At 31.9% G+C, this 21,372-nt stretch overlaps 1 protein-coding gene across 4 annotated transcripts; it reads left to right on the top strand.

The window, feature by feature from the left end:
- Positions 1–971: 971 nt before the first annotated feature.
- On the top strand, positions 972–20,648 carry LOC134716891 (uncharacterized). Of its 4 annotated transcripts, none has more exons than XM_063579909.1 (2): positions 972–1,255; positions 19,246–20,648. In XM_063579909.1, the coding sequence occupies exons 1-2, from the start codon at positions 1,020–1,022 to the stop codon at positions 20,606–20,608; spliced, it is 1,599 nt and encodes a 532-aa protein (XP_063435979.1). In that variant the 5' UTR covers positions 972–1,019; the 3' UTR covers positions 20,609–20,648. The 4 variants fall into 4 exon arrangements, with proteins under 4 accessions (XP_063435979.1, XP_063435992.1, XP_063435999.1 ...); XM_063579922.1 differs by lacking the exon at positions 972–1,255 and adding an exon at positions 4,595–5,035; XM_063579929.1 differs by lacking the exon at positions 972–1,255 and adding an exon at positions 5,113–5,346.
- Positions 20,649–21,372: the final 724 nt, after the last annotated feature.

The following is a 21,372-nucleotide window of genomic DNA, read 5'->3' on the forward strand; positions in this document are numbered from 1 at the left end:
GTATCATGGAATTGACATGGAAATAAACTCATCATAGATACCAGGACTAAATTTAGTATACGCCAGATGCGCGTTTCGTCTACAAAAGACTCATCAGTGACGCTCGAATCCCAAAAAAGTTTTAAAAAAGCCAAATAAAGTACGAAGTTGAAGAGCATTAAGGACCAAAATTCCTAAAAGTTATGCCAAATACAGCTACGGTAATATATGCCTGAGGAAGAAAAGCCTTAGTATTGCATAAAATTCAAAAAAATATGCTCCTGTGACAGAACAAAAAGTTAAAAACAATAACTCTTTTGAAGATATCTTTTTTTCAAAGTATATGATATTTTCGATTTTTTAAATAATAAAGTATTAATTGTAAGTACTTAGCAAACAAAGGTATTCGATCATTTGATATGATAAAGTTTTGACACTTTCAAACTGTGACTTAAAATGCGAATCTCTTAACCAAAGGAAGATACCATCAAAAGTCCCCTCTGATGTATTATTATATAAATGGTTGAAAAATGCTATCGTCGAACGGCAGAAATCTGAAACTGGTCTGCGACAAACGGACGTAATCCGAAACTTGTCTGAAAATTAATTATCAATGGTAAGGTGCATCCTTATCTTACAGTTATCGGACATAATGTGTTTAACCTGTCAAAACCTCATAATTTGTAAATAGATATTTAGTCAATCATGCAATAAAACGTCTTGATTAAGATAAGGGCAACATGAACTTAAAAAACAATGACAACTAGTCTTTGTTTTGTTTTAATGAATTTGTATCTGCTTTTTCATCAAACATTTTTAAAAGTTTTATAACAATGCCTTCAAAACGTTGCATGGAAGGTTTCTTAAATTACTTTTCAAGGGCGTTAAAGTGTATATGATTTAATGATATATTTGAAATTGAAAAGTTAAATATAATTAATGTTCAGTATTTTTTAAATGCGACCAGGGTCTTTTTTAAAATGTCAGAGAAAGTGTGGAAATGGCAACCAAGGTTTGTTTCGCCAACTTTGTTACTAAAAATGAAATATGCTGAAAAAGAAAATAATAACAATGGATATGATGATTTAATTCGACAAAAACCAACGATTCCTGAAGATTACAGAACACCACCACGCAATTTAGGACCTGAATTTATTTATCAAAAGAAATTTCAAACAAGTGAATTGACAAGTCAGATTTCTTCATTGAAAAATGAACGAGAAGAAGATGAAAGGAACATGAGCCAGAATGTACAGTCACTTCCGGTGAAAATTAGGTAAGTGACATAAAGAATATAGATTCATATTTTGTCATATGGCAGTATTTTAGCCGACTATGTATTATAGGTTTTGCTCATTTTTAAGAGCGTTCCATGACCCAAAGTTGCTGAAATCCGCTTTCGTGATTTGGACTCTGGTGATATATTTATTCACATTCGTCCCATTGACGATAATGAAACATTTTCTTATTCCATATTATATTTATTTACTAGCTACCTTATTTATGAAAAGAAAATGTGTTCTGAAATTCAAAAGAAAATTTGTTTTAAGGTGAACCCTACATATTTGTACAAAAAAACATCTTCTAAATGTGTTAGCTTATTTGTGTTAGCCTTATTTGTTCTATATAGATATAGGAAGATGTGGTGTGAGTGCCAATGAGACAACTCTCCATCCAAATAACAATTATATAAGAGTACAACATAAGAACGAACTATAAAAATCAACTGAAAAACTTGTTTTTGGTAACTGTGCTTAGATATGCACGAGAAGTGTTGTCTCTGATACGACCGTTCATTTGTATTATCGGTTTTGTTCCTCGTCGAGCTGCTTAACACCTATGTAAAAAATAATCTGAAAATCTGATCATTGGGATAGGAAAATTGTGATTATTAGAAATTAATTTAAGGTAGAAAAAATGTTATGCCATTCTGAGAAACATGCGAAAAGCGCAAATAGCAAAGAACCAAATATAAAAGTAAAACAATAGTCAGAAAAATATATCTCTTGTCTACTGAAAACTGTTAATTTACTGATTTGATAAGGTAGAAACTTAAAATCAAGGTCTTCTTACATTGAAAGCAATAGGACAACCACTTAATCTTACATTTTTATATAAAATTTCATTAATTTTCATGATATAATCGCGTACTTTTTTCAACAATTTCGTTATAACCTCAGGAAAGTTCACTAGTATTCCTTTCGTTCAAGGTTCAAAAGAGTATTATTTGTCCATCGATCTGATGTTTTGGAGTTGATTTGTTTAAGTTTTCAGAGCACACAATATGAACACGTCTACAGACATTATACGAACAAAGTTTTTTTTTATATATATAGGCAATAATTAATCGTATATAAAGAAGCTATGTTCAAACTTTAAAATGTCGAATATGTATTAAAAACCAACAAATTAACGAAATAAAAGCATTAATTTTAACTTTGGTATGAAGCGACATTCAAATTATGACAAATGATTTATTGAAACTGTAATTGAACCATAGACCGACATTTAACACTTGCATAAGCTGTGGTTTCATAAAACTAGATATATTTTGATGGCATTATTGTACAATAGAAACAATCAATTATATGTAAAAGGACGCGAATCAGACAAAAGTTCGGCCTTTTCTGTCATTTTTTTCTTTACATTAAATTTGCTACAACAACATAACAACAAACAAACACAAATAAATCAAACACAGATAACGTTTCCACATTTAACAGCATTTTAGTATCGAGTATTGTTACTAATCATCAGTTTCGTCGATTCTGAATTAATTTTGTGAACAACTCTGAAATCTCTAGAGATTTTGTGTTATATCTATGCGCTGTCCATTCAATGAAAATTTGTGAGTTTGTCATTTAGTACTAACTTCAAAAATCAACAAATAAAAACACTTTTGTTATAGTTTCAACCTTGATGCATTTATTTTGTCATTTACATTTGGCATTAACACACGAACGTGCAAATATTTAGCTAGGACACCTTGTACACAAAATAAGCCTATTATGCAGAACACCAATTCTAATTAGGAATATTCCAGAACATGTCTGAAATATATACCACTGGACATAAAGCAAAACAAAATTCATCAATCCTATCAAAAATCATGCTAGCAAGTATGAACTACTTGCTACTGGACGTTTAGATACACAGATAATCAATCTCGTCCTAACATGCATGCAATACTTACAACTGGACATAAAGCAGAACAAAAATCATCAACCGTATCAAGAATCGTTATACCATTTATGAAATACTTGTGATTGGACGTATAGGCAAACAAAAAAATGTTAATTCAATCGAGAATCGTTCTAACCTGCATGAAATACTTGCTACCGGACTTTAGCCAAACCAATTCAAATGTTACAGAAAATATAAAAGGAAGAATTAACATACAATACGATTGAAAAAAAGTTTACTGGTTATGGCATCTTTTCAAGATATTTATTTAACTCTCAAACCCTTTTGTTAAATGAGTATGAAAGCACATTTCGTTTCCTCGTTGATGACGGTATAAAATATTTTAAAATCTTGGTGTTTTTCTTGTAAATTTGAACAGTTCCAAACTACTGTCGCTATGGCAAATACAGACTCTTGTTTAAACATAGGGTAATTGACATTGTCAAGTTAAATTGTCTTATTTCATATTCCTGAAGATTTAAATACTTATTTAACAACGTTGTTTGACTAGAGACTTGCTTCTTAAAATGAGATGGGGAAAGTGTATCAGATTTGATTACTTTTAGTTGTTCGGTATATTTTCAAGAACAAGGCTTTAATACTGGCATGATTCTCGAATTTTTGTTCAATGAATGGATATAATCAAATGTGTGTAGTTTTAAACCTTTTCTTCTTTTATAAAAAGAAGGAATGTATATGCTCCTTTGATTAAATTTCTATCACTTGATCCATAAGTGTTGGCCTTTTAATTATAAAACAATGAACCATTAAAACTTAGTACTATTGTAAAGCAAAACATAAAAGATGTCAACATTTTTCGTTGAATCATTGTTTTCATACTATGATAGAAGGATACAACAATATGCTATAGAAGCATACCACACAAGCTATTCGGTGCTTGTTAAACATTTATATTTTACTGATATAGAGTGTCAGTCAATTTTACTGTTACATGTGCTATACATGTATCACTATAAACTGCATTCTGGTAAGTGGAATACAATTAACTCTAATATCTTCAGATTTCTGTGAAAATTTAGACGGTAAATAGATTTTGCTTCCTGATAGAATATACACAATATAAGGTTCCTATAAAAATCCTGAATGTAAAAAAAATACGTTATTAAGTAAAGTATACAATGGTATACAATATAGCATAATTATTTATTCTCTCAATACATGTATTTATATTTTAAGATGACTTGCATAGTGTGTCAAATTATTGATATGCCATTCATCGTATATTCTAAACCCTAAAAGTTTCTTTTCAAATGCATGTATGACGAGCTTTATAGTATAAACGTTCTCCGTGTAATTGGATTGAGTTTAAATAGAGTGTTAAATTATAAGGATTATAATAATTGAGACCTCAATTTATCGTTGGTCGTTGATTTGTCAAAATTTCATTGTCATTAGTTAAATATCACAATTTTAATCGTCGTAAGATAAATACTGTCTTGATATAAAAGATTTATCTGGCAAACGGTCCATACTTTAATTCGTACGACTTATTCATTGTTACAAGAATATAGACCATGAGTACGAAACTTGCATTGAAACAGATTCTTTATGTGAATATTACAATGGTGAAATGGCATCCTTTTCAGGGATTATAATCGTCAGAGATGTTCATTCTGTGAGCAATTTTTAAACACTTGACAATTGATAATATAAATATTTTATATTTTTGGTCAGATAGACCAAAGAGGATTATATTTCCTAATAACTGGTCAAGATGAGAATTAAATATATATATACGTTAAAACTTTAAGAAGATTAATTTGTGTTTTTACATAGAACTTAACGAATCAGTGTATGACTGTGACATTGATTAAATAGACTAGAAATTTGGATATGAACAGGTCTAAAAAATGTAAGTATATTTTCATGGATGTTTCATTCACAGAGTTACATATTTAAAATATTTACCTTTTAAATTTAAATTATTTGGTTAAAAATCGCCGAAAAGTGTCAAATTAATTTTTGATCATGAACTTGCTTGTTAAACTTCCATACAAGATTTGAAAACATCGTTAATTCAGCCAACAGAGCGAGAAATGATACTTTGGGTTTTGGTATATTAACTTTTCACCGTTCATGGTGTTTAATATAAATAATACGTACAAGAATAATCCAATACTAGCTGGATAGAGAACTAGGATGGGAAAATGTCTTTTCACGAAGGTAAAACTTTAATTTAAAAATGATTGAAGCATGCATGTCACATTGTATCGTATTTTTTAATTTCCGTTTTTCAATTTTGTATGTTGAAAAAATGTTGACAAGAAAATCTTACACTATGCTAATACCACTATCCCCTCAAACGGACTTGTACCATTGAAAGGTTAAATTGAAAATGCTTCTCCAATCGTGAAGCTCAGTCATTCTGTGACGTACATTTCTCAATTTACCAAACTTACCATCATTTGCAATTAGCTGTCAATATTTAAAACGTGTTCATATCATCTCATCCACAATTTGGTACCTTGTGTTATTGTTGTTATTGTTTAAGTGAGAGGGGGGGGGGGGGTGTTAAGTTTATGTTGGTCTTTTTCACAAATCACAAATAATACGTAACGGTATAGAGTTTGCTCATTCTTGAAGATGTACTGCAATATAATTTTATATCCTTTTACTTTGGTCTCTAGTGAATAGTTTGTAATAACATGAGCAACACGACGGGTGCCACATGTGGAGCAGGGTTTGTTTCCCTTCCGGAGCACCTGATATCATCCTTAGCTTTGGTGGGGTTTGTGATGCTTAGTCTTAAGTATTCTATGTTGTGTATTGTTTTTTTTTATCAGTTTGTCTTTTTTCGTTTTTAGTCATGGCGTTATCAGTTTATTTTCGATCTATGAGTTTGAATGTTCCACTAGTATCTTTCACCCCTCTTTTGTCTCCATGGTAATCATACCACATCTTTTTTGAATCGTAGAATCGTTTTGAGCTTCATGACCAAAGTTGTTTTTTGTGGGGGGATGGGCTTTCTCAACAAGATAAATAAAAGGAGATGTTAGCTACATGCCCTTCGTATTGTAAATGGTAAAACATCTTGTCTGCCTGTAAACGACTATCTATAATAAAAAAAAACTAATTTTGTTAGTCAGTTTTCTAGTTGATTGCTTTGAGACCCTTTATAGATAGCCTTTTCTTTCCCGTGATGATTCAAAGAAAGGATGGCTCCCTTCAATGGAATAACTAATGTCATTCCTGATTCCGGCTGTAACCACAGTTTGAGATAATTGCTCTTGATGAAGTCTACTACATGAAGTTGGATATGATGCACCATTTCCAATCTTTTATCGCGACATTTAAATTGAAGCTATTCCTTACTGAGATATTCTGCGTTGCGCTCATGCATCTAGTATGCTCTTCTTGTGTTAGTATTAGAGAAATTATGTTGGCTTGGGTAGTGAGGTCTTGTATACAGTTGTTTGTTGTTGAACGCTAGCTCTTGTGTGTTTATAATTGTCCTTATGACGTATACCAACTTCATTTATTCACGTCTATAACTGAAGTCATATCCGCATTTTTTCGAAAATGTGAATTGCAAATCCTAGACCTGAGGTTTCTCAACTGGATTGTGTTAGTTTCAAAAGAGTTATTTCGACACTGAGATATTTGACAGTGCCGCTGGTTTTGATGTAAGTCCATGTAAACGAATGATGTAAATAATGATTGTTCTTTGCTTTTTTATTTAAATTTAAACCATTCAATCCATTTTTTTCTATAAGCAATTAATATAGATAAATGTGTGGATTTTTTTTTCTGTAAGCAATAGATATAGGTTTAGGGAATTTCTTTCGGTGAAATACACAATTATCAGAAACGAGACAGACTGCAAAGAAATAGATTACGTCAGGTATGACTGGCATAAATAGTACGACAATTATTCGATTTAAAGTTATTGTTGTTTATTTTGATATTTCTACACTTCACTCTTCTTTTATTACCATTACGAGTCGTTATCGGTCTAAATCATAACAAAGTTACCATAATCTTTTTATTTACGTCAATTTTCAAAGATTTATATCCGTCTTTATGTTCAAACATTGCGCAATAAAGAATATGTTGATAATTTGACACATAGTGAAAGCGACTCAAAAGGAAAGATTTTTTTTATTCGTAATCCCCGCTTTCAGGAAGCGCGAAATAAGGTTAATTGGTAACATTATATTTTGAACTGTTTATCTTACTTATCATTTCTTTTATCTTTTTATATTGTTGTTCGGAGATATTTGAAATTTTCGGATATGAATAAAATATGACAACTTACCCACGAAACTCCAATATGAGCGAACCAACAAACAACCTAGTAATATCTATTCTATGTCAGGAAATAAATAAAAAAAAAAATGTTATACCTGAGAATTCAACGTTTACTTAGATAATCGTCCAAAATTTCAATGAACCATTAGCAAAAGAGAACGCACCAAAATATTAGAAAAGTCTTTTTTCCCATCGAACAAGACGTAATAATTGGTATTACATAGATATTGATAGCAGCTAGTAGCCCCATGTAGCTGCTATGATATTGAACACAACCCTGTTCTCCTTTCGCGTCTTGTAATACCAATTATTACGTCTTGTTCGATGGAAAAAGACTTTGCTCATGTTTTGTTGCGTTCTCTCTTGATAGTGTGCTAAAAAAATGTTTGACAACTAATGATTCCTTAATTTTTTTGGACGATTACCAAAGTAAATGGGCAAAATTATTTTCACTAGTTTGACCAGGAAGTGTTCAAACAGTATTACCGTTCGATGATTTACCAAGAAACCACGAAAAGCAATACAATTATGAGTTCTCAATTAAAAAATTGATCTCGAACTTAGCAAATAAAAAAAAATGTCTTCCATTGTGATAAAAATTGTGACGAACAAAAGTATGAAATAAATGAACCCTCAAACCAAATACTCATAGTAGCTACACTTGAGTCAATCCTCCTTTTGACCCGTCCGTGTACAAGCATCATGAAAATGTATGTAGCAAATGAACATGTTTTTATACTTTTATTACTTTCACCAAGCAATGCTATTTAAATGAACTGGCCATTGCGATAAAATTGTATGGATCGGCTCTGAACATAAATGGGCATATACTTGCAAGTGTTTACTGTGTTGCAATTTTTTTATTGAATTTGAAAAAAAATGGTTGACATTGTAAATATAAATAATTAATAGTAATAGGAAAGAACAAGTAATTATTATTTGATATATCAAATCTAGATATCATCTCCCATTTAGAAAAAAAAACACATGAAAAAATGAACCTATTATGTGTTGCTCTCCCAGCTACAAAATGTATCCAAAACCAAAGATGTAAAACATGTTCTATAATAATCATTTGGTAACTAATGGTATTACTGTCTCCCCATGTCTGTATTGAGCATAAAAAATATTAAATAAATAACACTCCTAATGCTCAGATCGGTTGTCACCGTGCACAGTTAATAACACCTTATAGGAAAAACATAGAACGCTTTTTGTCATAAGACACTGTCAAACATCCAAACATACTATCCACACTCATCTGTGTCCACACTTGTTTGACATATAAAAAAATATTGAAATTAAATGAATATTGTATAAACTATCTACATTAACTCTGAAATCTGCGTTTCCATTATGCAAATTTCATCTATACAATTGATTTTACGTGAAATGATACTGCTTAAATAATTTTTGCGGAAGTTTGTGTTAAAAGTTTTACTTTCAGATTCTAAAAGTTAATAATAAATATAATTTCAATATTCTAAAAAAATAACATAAAATACTATTATTTTTTTCGAAATGTAATCAAGTGATAATCAAATTTTAGCTAAAATGTTCCTACAATGTCATGCAAACATAATTTTAAAAACAAAAATATCGTGAGAGTGAATAGAGCACAATCGGTAAATACATCTTCAGTTGAACTACAGAATGAAATGTTGAGAATCAGAGAACTTTCACGACAAAGTTCATCAATAGTTCATCAATTATACAGTTTATTTCTTACCAAGTTCCTGCTTCTAGCTTAGGGTTTTACCAATTATAAAACTTTTATTCTTAACATGAATGATTAAGTGCCAGTGAGACTTTCTGAAGCATTTTATGTTAGGTGACTACAGTGGCGGATCCAGCCATTTGAAAAGGGGGCCCCAACCCAGTTGTTTAACTACGGAGAAACCTGATCTTCAGCAACTGTATGTCCCCATTCAAATGCATTGATCGTTCAAAAAAAGGGGGTTCCAACCACCGGAACCCTCCCCCTGGACCAGCCACTGGACTAACTCACTGTCATCTCTTTTAAATGTAAATTTCCAATCAAATTTGAAAAAAATGATATCTGATTTCGTTATGCTCAATGCCAATAAAATCAACGGTACCAATTTTGTTGCACCAGATGCGCATTTCGACAAAACATGTCTCTTCAGTGATGCTCGTGGCCAAAATATTTGAAGTCCAAAGCTTATATAAAAGATGAAGAGCTATAATCCAAAAGGTCCAAAAAGTATAGCCAAATTCGTGAAAAGAATCAGAGCTGTGCATGAGGGGATACATTCCTTTATTTATAATAATTTTTAATACTTTGTAACAGCAAATTTTAATAACACAAAAAATCCGTATTTTCATGCCAGTACCGAAGTACTGGCTACTGGGCTGGTGATACCCTCGGGGACTAATAGTCCACCAGCAGAGGCATCGACCCAGTGGTAGTAATAAAATCAACGGTACCAATTTTGTTGCACCAGATGCGCATTTCGACAAAACATGTCTCTTCAGTGATGCTCGTGGCCAAAATATTTGAAGTCCAAAGCTTATATAAAAGATGAAGAGCTATAATCCAAAAGGTCCAAAAAGTATAGCCAAATTCGTGAAAAGAATCAGAGCTGTGCATGAGGGAGATACATTCCTTTATTTATAATAATGTTTAATACTTTGTAACAGCAAATTTTAATAACACAAAAAATCCGTATTTTCATGCCAGTACCGAAGTACTGGCTACTGGGCTGGTGATACCCTCGGGGACTAATAGTCCACCAGCAGAGGCATCGACCCAGTGGTAGTAATAAAATCAACGGTACCAATTTTGTTGCACCAGATGCGCATTTCGACAAAACATGTCTCTTCAGTGATGCTCGTGGCCAAAATATTTGAAGTCCAAAGCTTATATAAAAGATGAAGAGCTATAATCCAAAAGGTCCAAAAAGTATAGCCAAATTCGTGAAAAGAATCAGAGCTGTGCATGAGGGAGATACATTCCTTTATTTATAATAATGTTTAATACTTTGTAACAGCAAATTTTAATAACACAAAAAATCCGTATTTTCATGCCAGTACCGAAGTACTGGCTACTGGGCTGGTGATACCCTCGGGGACTAATAGTCCACCAGCAGAGGCATCGACTCAGTGGTAGTAATAAAATCAACGGTACCAATTTTGTTGCACCAGATGCGCATTTCGACAAAACATGTCTCTTCAGTGATGCTCGTGGCCAAAATATTTGAAGTCCAAAGCTTATATAAAAGATGAAGAGCTATAATCCAAAAGGTCCAAAAAGTATAGCCAAATTCGTGAAAAGAATCAGAGCTGTGCATGAGGGAGATACATTCCTTTATTTATAATAATGTTTAATACTTTGTAACAGCAAATTTTAATAACACAAAAAATCCGTATTTTCATGCCAGTACCGAAGTACTGGCTACTGGGCTGGTGATACCCTCGGGGACTAATAGTCCACCAGCAGAGGCATCGACTCAGTGGTAGTAATAAAATCAACGGTACCAATTTTGTTGCACCAGATGCGCATTTCGACAAAACATGTCTCTTCAGTGATGCTCGTGGCCAAAATATTTGAAGTCCAAAGCTTATATAAAAGATGAAGAGCTATAATCCAAAAGGTCCAAAAAGTATAGCCAAATTCGTGAAAAGAATCAGAGCTGTGCATGATACATTCCTTTATTTATAATAATTTTTAATACTTTGTAACAGCAAATTTTAATAACACAAAAAATCCGTATTTTCATGCCAGTACCGAAGTACTGGCTACTGGGCTGGTGATACCCTCGGGGACTAATAGTCCACCAGCAGAGGCATCGACCCAGTGGTAGTAATAAAATCAACGGTACCAATTTTGTTGCACCAGATGCGCATTTCGACAAAACATGTCTCTTCAGTGATGCTCGTGGCCAAAATATTTGAAGTCCAAAGCTTATATAAAAGATGAAGAGCTATAATCCAAAAGGTCCAAAAAGTATAGCCAAATTCGTGAAAAGAATCAGAGCTGTGCATGAGGGAGATACATTCCTTTATTTATAATAATGTTTAATACTTTGTAACAGCAAATTTTAATAACACAAAAAATCCGTATTTTCATGCCAGTACCGAAGTACTGGCTACTGGGCTGGTGATACCCTCGGGGACTAATAGTCCACCAGCAGAGGCATCGACTCAGTGGTAGTAATAAAATCAACGGTACCAATTTTGTTGCACCAGATGCGCATTTCGACAAAACATGTCTCTTCAGTGATGCTCGTGGCCAAAATATTTGAAGTCCAAAGCTTATATAAAAGATGAAGAGCTATAATCCAAAAGGTCCAAAAAGTATAGCCAAATTCGTGAAAAGAATCAGAGCTGTGCATGATACATTCCTTTATTTATAATAATTTTTAATACTTTGTAACAGCAAATTTTAATAACACAAAAAATCCGTATTTTCATGCCAGTACCGAAGTACTGGCTACTGGGCCAAATGCTTCGATGGAGAACGCGAATTACGACAGATCTGAATTTTAATCAGATTGGGACGTTACTGACTTGATCCGTCTTCTGCTTTTGCGTATCAGTGTTTTTAGTAGTTATATAATCACCACAAAGGCAATTAGTCCTTTTACCTATCCTTGCATTGCCCTTCTGATTTTCAATTTCCGTGTTAGCGGCAATTATTCTTTGAAAACTAATATCATGCATGCAAATAGTACACATGTACTATTCGAACGATTTCGTAATTATATTAGTGGTTTTTTTTTAATTCCTCGATTAGAAGTATTATCTCAATATTCTACTGTTAATAGTTTAAAATAGTATTTAAAATTTTATCAATCTTCGTTGTCACGTACCCTTGTATAGTGCACCCTGTATTTAATTGTTCTCTGGAACGAAGCCAAACAAACTTATGAACATAATCTAATTGATCATATACAAATAAACTAAGCTAATATAGGAAAGTGAATGGTTCAAAATAGAATGGTCTGTTATTTTCGGCATAAACAAATAAATGCCGAAGATCGGTTTTCTCCGTAGTTAAACAAGTAGTAAACCGACTCTCTCTTGTGGCCTCTTTGAGAATCAGTGTCCCTTTTATATATCGATTTCTATCTAAATGTTTGCGCGTTTCTGATTAGTAAAACTAAGAGTGCGCCATAACTAGCGTAATATGTCTAGTAAATTGCCAAATTTATTTGAAGATACTATTAACAAAAGTAAGATTTCCAAATATATAGGTATAAAAAAAGAAGATGTGGTATGATTGCCAATGAGACAACTATCCACAAAAGAGGTAGTTTGTTATGTTTTGTCTATTACTATTTTGTTTTATCTACGGCATCTTATCCTGTTTTCTTTCTTTGCTGTTTTTATACAGTTTGCTCAGACTTCACGGGTTTAGTTGACAACAATTTTTTTAAATTTAACGTAATTCTAACCATTTCATTAAAATGTATGAAGATGCATCGTTTGCTGATTGTGTCATTTATTAATTGCCTAAATAAATGGTTGTGTCATTTATAAGTGAACTAAATGACTTACAAACGATTTATTCAGTACACTAAACAATTTATTTAGTTCACTAATACCTCTCAAAAACAATCTAATCAATATCCGTTATATAACCGCAATACTCTCTTTTTTCAATTACCTTTTTTCCGTCGCTGGTATCAGGCTTGTTCATTTTTCACATGATATACACATTTGAATAATTATATTAACAACAAAGTTTAAGTTTACTTTTGGTTAGTTAAATCTCAATTGAAGTTTATTGAAATTTTATTAAATGCTAGGTACATATCGTAATTATAAGGTCCAAGACGTTTGAGATTATTAATATTATTTACCTAGTTTATTTATCAGTTCCAAGCCTTTGACATAGTACGGATACAGTCATAAAAGCAAGGCACGTTGACAATTGTACATTTAAACTATAAAAGCATTGTTTTCTTTCATTCTATAGTTTCAATATATATTTACCACGGGACATGTATTTACGGAAGGTCTCTCCTAGTTTCACACGTTCTCTATCTTTGAGGAATGCTTATATAAATGTTGATAGTTTAAAAATTCTCAGGCCTAAGCTTCTGTGGATATGTGAAAGTTTATTGAGAAAATTTATCAAAATATTACTGCATCATCAATGAGATAGGACGACAAGTAAAAACCCATTTATGATGTTCAGGATTATGGTAGTTCATAAATTTGATAACAATTTTCAATAGATAACTGGACTAGAGGAAAATAACTTTGAAAAGTATACAATTTTTGATATTGGATAAAAATGGCACTGCCTCTTATAACGAAACGACAAACGTAAGTAAAACAGTAATTATAGTGTCCTTGGAACTAACATTTGTTACTGTTTGAATTACCTATTAAAATAGAAAGATTTTCTGTCATGAAAATTATTTTAAAAGTGCTATTCATACTTTAAGTACTTGATGATATAGCAATATGTCTTTTAAACATGCCACGTTAATATCAATTATAACATTTTTTCCGTTTTGGAAACGTGACAAAATGTGGAGGAGATGCAATTTATTTCCTTGAACAGAAACCATCCTCTAGAACTGCAATTGATTCTTCTAATAATTGAATTGTATTTTCATCTCCTCTCAATATCATATGAAAGAAACCAATATAATTACAATTTGAAATTTGTGGGAATAAAATACGTCCTGCTCTGTTCTAGTGTTATCTTACTGCAAGACAGTTCACTTAAGATATCAAACAATAGCAAATTTTGTTTTTGTATAGTAAAAGCAGTTAGAGTTGGAGTGAAACCTTGTTCACATTTTACTGGTCCTGTGTCGCCTTTGGACTTTGACAGATACTGATTTCAAACACTATGATCAGTGTACAGCACTCCAGTGATAAATTACGTGTTACCTTGTAGTAAAAGTTATCAGTTTAACTATTTGAATCTGTATGTATTCGTGTTTTTCCACGTCTTAGATTTTTTGTTTCCCAATACTCAAAATAAACTCGATTATGCCGTTAGTTTTCTTGTTTGATTTTTTTTAATTAGTTATTTCGGGCTTTTAATAGCGAACTATGCTGTATGGGCTTTGCTCATTGTTGAAGGCCGCACGGTGACCTATAGTTGTCATTTTGTCTCCCGTGGAGAGTTGTCTCATTGGCAATCATACCACATCTTCTTTTTTATATTGAAACTTTTAGACAATGTGAAAATAATGAGATGTGGCATAATTGCAAATGCGACAACCATCCACCACTTCTAAACTAAGGGTGGAACTTACTTTTTTCTTTGATTCAATAATGATGTACTTTTATTCATATGCAACATAAAACAATATCCATTCCATACTTATTTTTCAATCAATACTATATCAATAAATTACGAACATACATTTAAAGACCAACCCGGGTCATTACCGACCAAGCATTTCACGATGATCGTACGGATACCTTCAACACGTCATAACAAATCACTTATATAATTACATTTTATCAGATGTATCTTTATTTTGTAAATAAAGGTAATTGATTTAATTTGAGGATAATATTTCCATATTTAATGTTTATAGAATATTTCTTTACAAAATGAATCAAATAAATCGTAACATTGCATATTATATTTCATAAAATGATAATTTACAAATGTCCGTTTATGTAGTCCCGTGGTTTTTATGAAACGTTAGAACCATTCCTACATACTGTGCGTTATTATATTCATCATTATCATACTACCCTGTTTAATTCTTATTTTGAGCTTTAAAAGTGCACTAGCTACGAGATATATTAAAAATCTAAGAATGATTATTTTTTGAATCATTAATGAAAGCGAAATCGTGAAATAATAATTCGCTTTTATCAGCCAGTATGGTTCAATTCGTTCAAATTAAGCTAAGACACATTAATGATGAATTGTTCACTTGCAAGTGAATAATTCGACCTCATTGAATCCGTATTTATGTGAACTTCAATTTTATCCCTTAGCTTGAGATTGATGTCGCATGAATTGTACGTGTTCGGTTATCTAAAGGTAAAGAATGTCAACATTGAAAGTGAAACAAAGACAAAACATTTGATTGACTGTTTCGATCCACATAAAGAAACATTGTTATACAGGTTGAAACTTTGATTAGCATATATTTAATTCTATATGAAATTAAACAGACCTAAAAATGGAATTGCACGACTTTGCTTTCTATTAATGTCTCTGTCTATGTTTATATCGCTTTAAGACTTAAAAACACACGAAACGAAGCTACATATTATTGAGCCCGTGTCATGTAAATTGATTAATTTTGACTCTTATAATTAATATAAATGTTTAACATGGTTATAATTCAAATATGAGAATTTGAGTCAAATCGGTGAATATGAATTGACAGCTAGTACCCCTTTAAAGAAAAGAAACCAGTATAAATAAAGGCAACAGTAGTATACCGCTGTTCAAAACTCATAAATCCATGGACAAAAAAACAAAATCGGAGTAACAAACTAAATCCGAGGGAAACGCATTAAATATAAGAGGAGAACAACGACACAACATTGAAATGAAATGTAACACACACAGAAACGGACCAAGCATCAGACAAAATCCCACGAGAATAACAAATATAACATCAAAACCAAATACATAAATGTGGGATAGACAAGTACCGTGACACGTCTCATCGCAATGTGAATTTACACATAATCCGTTTTACGCTGTTTGAATAATGTGTACTATTAAGATTATGTTTTTTGACTTTCATTGTAATATTTCAGTCGCTTTATCAAACTACAAATCTTTCAAGGAGAAAATACAGAAATCCCAATCATACTGATATAAATTCCGTGAATTTCCAGTTTTTATACACAATATATACTCGTGGAGCAGTCACCTCCACTTTATAGTTTGATTCATGTAGCTCAATCTTTACTGAGTAGTGTTTGCGTCAGTTGATTGTCTAGATAAAGGAAGATTTGAAATGAGGGTTAATAGTCTTTTTTTTGTCAATGGTTATGTTTACCTTTCTGATAAATTTCTGATTTCAATGTACCTTTTGGTTTCCTATACTTGTACGTTCTTCAGTATCACATTGGGGAAAGGAAATCTGGTTGCATTTAGACGTGTTTTGGTGCTTGGTATATATATTTAGTGTAGATTCTTTTTGGGTGCTTACCGACGTGTCAAATTTATCTAAAATGTTATTCATCCCCCATTAGGTTGTATAAAACCGATTTAAGTGTAAATCGACCTGTGTTTATGCAATAATCTTCATCGGATTCGCCCGTCACCAAAATGTTTATGCTATACGAGTTTATAATGTATATACAATTGGAAATTAACGTTATGTGTATCATTGTGTTTTGGGATTTCTTTATTTTGATCTCCATGAATGATTTGCAGCATGGGATAATAGCAACTGAAATATTATTATGAAATTAAAATGTTACCTAAAGGGTGACATTTAAAAACTTTAAATGTTATTTGTTGAAAATTTGTTTTACGTTACTTTTAGTTTAGCTCATATTTATATGTTGTATATAATTTTTATTTCTGTTATGTAAGATAATGTCTTATTTTACAATCATCCAATTTTAAGTCTGAAATTGTTACATGAATATTTTTACTTGTCTGTATATATTCATTGCATATGCTATTAGACGCATTTGTTAATACCCCATCCACAAGTGCATGCTCCCGATGTAAAGGGGTAGTTTCTAAATAAATACATATATTAACCTTAGTGTATACACATATATACAATTTTATAATTCTTATAAAATTAAAACTTTCAATTAAATTAAAAATCATTAAAATCATTTAAGGGAAGCACTGTTTACTCTATGGATGTTTTGTTCGCGGACTGAGGGTCTCATTTGCATACCCACCATCTATCTCCGTGTATCTATATTATCATCAGAATATACCAATTAATCTGTCAACGAAGGCCAAATATAGTTCAGATAATCATGTATAGCGTTAACCAATTTCAATATTTTGTTTTTGCTTTGAGTTAATCTTATTTATCAAGATTATATTTTCATTTAACCCTGTCAGATTTTTTTTTTATCAGATTTGATTTACTGTTTCTCATATAATTGGTTATGTATCGATAATCGATGGGTTTTCAATTAATAAAATATAGTGAAGACATTCTTATATGTTATTGTAAGATATCACATTTAATGTTTTCATTTTTTATTGTTGTTAAGCGTTTTATTACAGATGGAAAATGAAACTCGAGACGGCACGAAACCTACTTTGTGCACTGATACAATCTTTTTAATAATAACCATTGAAAACAATTAATGAAACTAGAAAATTAAATGAAATATGTCACTCAGAAAGGAAACTGCCTTTCATCTTGATTGTTCCATTGTAGTTGTTTTTCACTGCTTTCTGTGATTGTCGTCTTTTGTGTCCTTGACCTTCTTTCTGGCTTTTGGCTATCTTAACAATAAAGGATTATACTGATGTACGTGTCATGAAAGTATTAAGTTGTGCATGAAGGTCACTTAAGATTTAGAACTAAATCCTTAATATTACTTTTTACCGTTGATATCATTCTGTAATTAGTAGTTTATTATCGTCAATGGAAAAAAGTTCGTGCACTCTATAACTTTTGATAGGAGACTTTTAAAGGATGAAGCATCTAATACGATAAAAGCCAATATCTAATAACAAATCTCCCAACTCGGACTATGAATAGACAACTAATAGCTTAATCATGCTTCACGATTGTGCTATAGGTTTTACCTGTATGAGCCTCTTCCGACACTTATTTTCTTCTTTGGAACATTTTCCGGACCAGAGAGAAAGTGCTATTGATTAAACGAACTCCGGCAATCTCCTATTAATTATATCTTAATCAAGTTAGAAGTAAATAATTGTTGCAAAATTGTCCGTGAAAGTCAATAAAGACAATTTTTCACAAAATGGTGTCGACAAAGGCGATAAAATTAAATAGATGATACTTCATATACACTTGATTTAATATGAGAGCATTTAATCAGTTTGTGCAAACATTTAATTTGGTGATACAAAAGTAAATTTAATCAGTTTTAAAACTAAAACTTATGCTTTAAAAGGCAATTTAAAATATCATGATATAATATGGAGTTAACACATACTCGACTAAGGTAAGTGTTATCTTCTCAATAAAAATAACAAAAAAACATATACTGTAAAGGGAGAATATCATACTATGGATTTCTCGTGTCATGCTTTTTCATTAATAGTACAGATTTGCACATTGTTTCACGCATTTGTCTATCGCTTTTTCATAAATGTCTTAAATGTTTGTGGATTTTTTAATGTTTTTGACAATCTTCTCTATTCCCAAGAAGTCTTCACTTTTTATGAATTTGTTCTTGCTTGTGATAATCAGCGAATTCTAAAATGCTCAACTTTCAACCCCATATATTTGTTTCTGAACAAGTGATTGGTTGTCATTTGCTTAACTTACAGAGACAAATATTTCATGTATATTCAGTACTATGAATAGTTGTAAATCAGCGCTGCAGTACAAATTGAATACCATTAGATGATCCATTACGATGTTGACTAGCGCGAGTTCAGTTTACACCATTTACCAACCTAAAACATAATGGAAAAAATATATATTTAGATAAAGTACCCATAATTTGTTTCCTGTAAGTTTATCTACATTTTCTGTTTTCTAGATGTAGTTTTTCATATACAGAAAGCATTAAACTCAAATCACACTAGTTTTCTGATCATGTCTAGTGTCTTTTCCCCTGGTTTTCCAGTGATCAACTTACGGAGACATCCATTTTGCTTTTCAATTCTGACCAGAACGAATTTGGAGGGCTTTTATTGATATTTTTTAAAACGAGTCTATATTTTTCTTCCAGACAAATGACCTATAATGCAGCTGAAGATAAAGGGAGTATGAATAATGGTTCAACGCCTAGAAACAAAGAGCGTCACATTCTCGAAGAAAAATACTGGAGTACGGATATTGTCAAACAAGTGGAAACGTGGATGAAGAACCAACGATTTTCTGAACAATATGCTCCAAGTTCACAAAGGTCACAATATACACCACCAATCCAATCTGAACGAAGTCGAAGACGCAGACGAAAGCGTCAAAGTCAAAAAGACGGTGAATCCGGTGGTGCATATACGGAAAGTATTAACTACACCGATTCTGAAATAGTGAGCACTGTCGAAAGTAAAGTAATTCAAAGAAAACTTATCGAAAAGGAAGACAAAAAACTCACGAGAAACAACGGAGTTAAAGTTTATCCTTCGAGAGTCGAGAGTGGACATATAAACCGTGAAAATATGTACAATAAAAGCATTGAAAGAACAAATAAAAACTCAAGATTTGGTAGCATTCACGACGAAATAGAATTCCAAAAACGCTATAAACGAATATCCGATCTTCAAAATCATTTACAGTTTGTGAATGGAAGTTATCTATCAGGAAAAAATATATTAGTAGAAAAGAAACTTGCTCCTGTTACAGATAGTACTAGAAGATTTAAACAACTTAACCCATCAGAAATGTTTGCAATATCCCCTCTTGAACATTTAAACATTAAAACAAAATCAAAACAGAAACATTTTCTTCAAGCAACACAACTGTCACATAACAATAGATATAAATCAAAGAAAAAGCCATTTCCATGGCAGAAGTTTCAAAAGCTTCCTGATATTTCGCCTGACTCTAAACCGCCAAATAAAGCATTAAGTGAAAGTGACGTAAAGTTTGGAGACGAAATTGGCAGAGATACGGCAAGGTCTGGATATGTTAGTAGCTTACTGAGTCAGGATGATACTAGAGACGAACGTGCTAAATCTGTTGTCACAAACAGTTCATACGGACCTTATCAGGAAATGAAAGTTACTATTCATATTCGATACAAAAAACCGCAATCCTCACCGATAGACAAAAGCGAGGATGAATCTGTCAGTGAAACAAGTTCCGTTCAATCTTCAGAAGATAATACGCCTCCTGTATATGATGGACGAGTGCATTCAATTGATCAAGATAAAACTACTAGTCGTGAAAACAAAATTACAACTCCATCACAGAATGATCAAAATTTGGTGCATAGCACATCTTTTCGTGGTTTATCAAGAACTAGCAATATGTCAAAATCAAGTAAAGAAAATTATAAAAACTATGAAGGAGGGACTCTTTCGTCATTAGTTATATCCGATCCCGTTTCTAAAATACCGCGACATTATGCTGGCAAAATAAGGGAATGATATGCAATCACATTGTTATATATATAAAATGTTACATGTTGATGTGTTTTTATTTGTTAAAATAATTGAAATTCTACTTTTTTATTACCTTTATCTGTACCAAGGATTTGTGAAATATACACATTGTCTGTAAATATTGAAATGTGGTTCTATAATAACAAGACCTACGGTCTTAGCAGCAGTATCTTTGAATGAAGAATTTGGTTGTCCTTTTTTACATATTACAGACATGCAGCAATCATGTGTAATAATGATCTTTAAAAGTTAGTTAACAACACATGGATAAGATTTTAAGTCTGTATAGGAACAACTACTAAAATGTGGAAGGTTTGTAAGTTCAACCTTGTCATAATTCACATTAAGGTGGTAAACAGTATATGCCGCTGCAATTAAGAAGACCTATCAGATTGATAACGATACATTAAACTCATCAATAAGACCAGTATTGAAATTTTGTATTTGCGCCAGAAGCATGTTTCGTCTAACAAATTATCATCAGTGACGCTCGAATAAAAAAAGTAAAAAAAAGGTCATATTAAGTAGGAAGTTGGAGAGCAATGAGGATCGACAGTTCATAAGTTTAAGCTCAAGTAATCTATTCCTGAGGCAGAAAAGCCTTAGTACGTCAAAAATTGAAAGTTTTGTGAACAGTTTATTTATAATTATGACCATATCAATGATAATTCATGTCAACACGGAAGTGCTGACTACTGGATTGGTGATACCTTCGTGGAATAAAATATTCGCCACCAGTGGTATTGCCC

Source organism: Mytilus trossulus, chromosome 1 (assembly GCF_036588685.1).
Source record: "Mytilus trossulus isolate FHL-02 chromosome 1, PNRI_Mtr1.1.1.hap1, whole genome shotgun sequence".
Lineage (NCBI taxonomy): Eukaryota > Metazoa > Mollusca > Bivalvia > Mytilida > Mytilidae > Mytilus > Mytilus trossulus.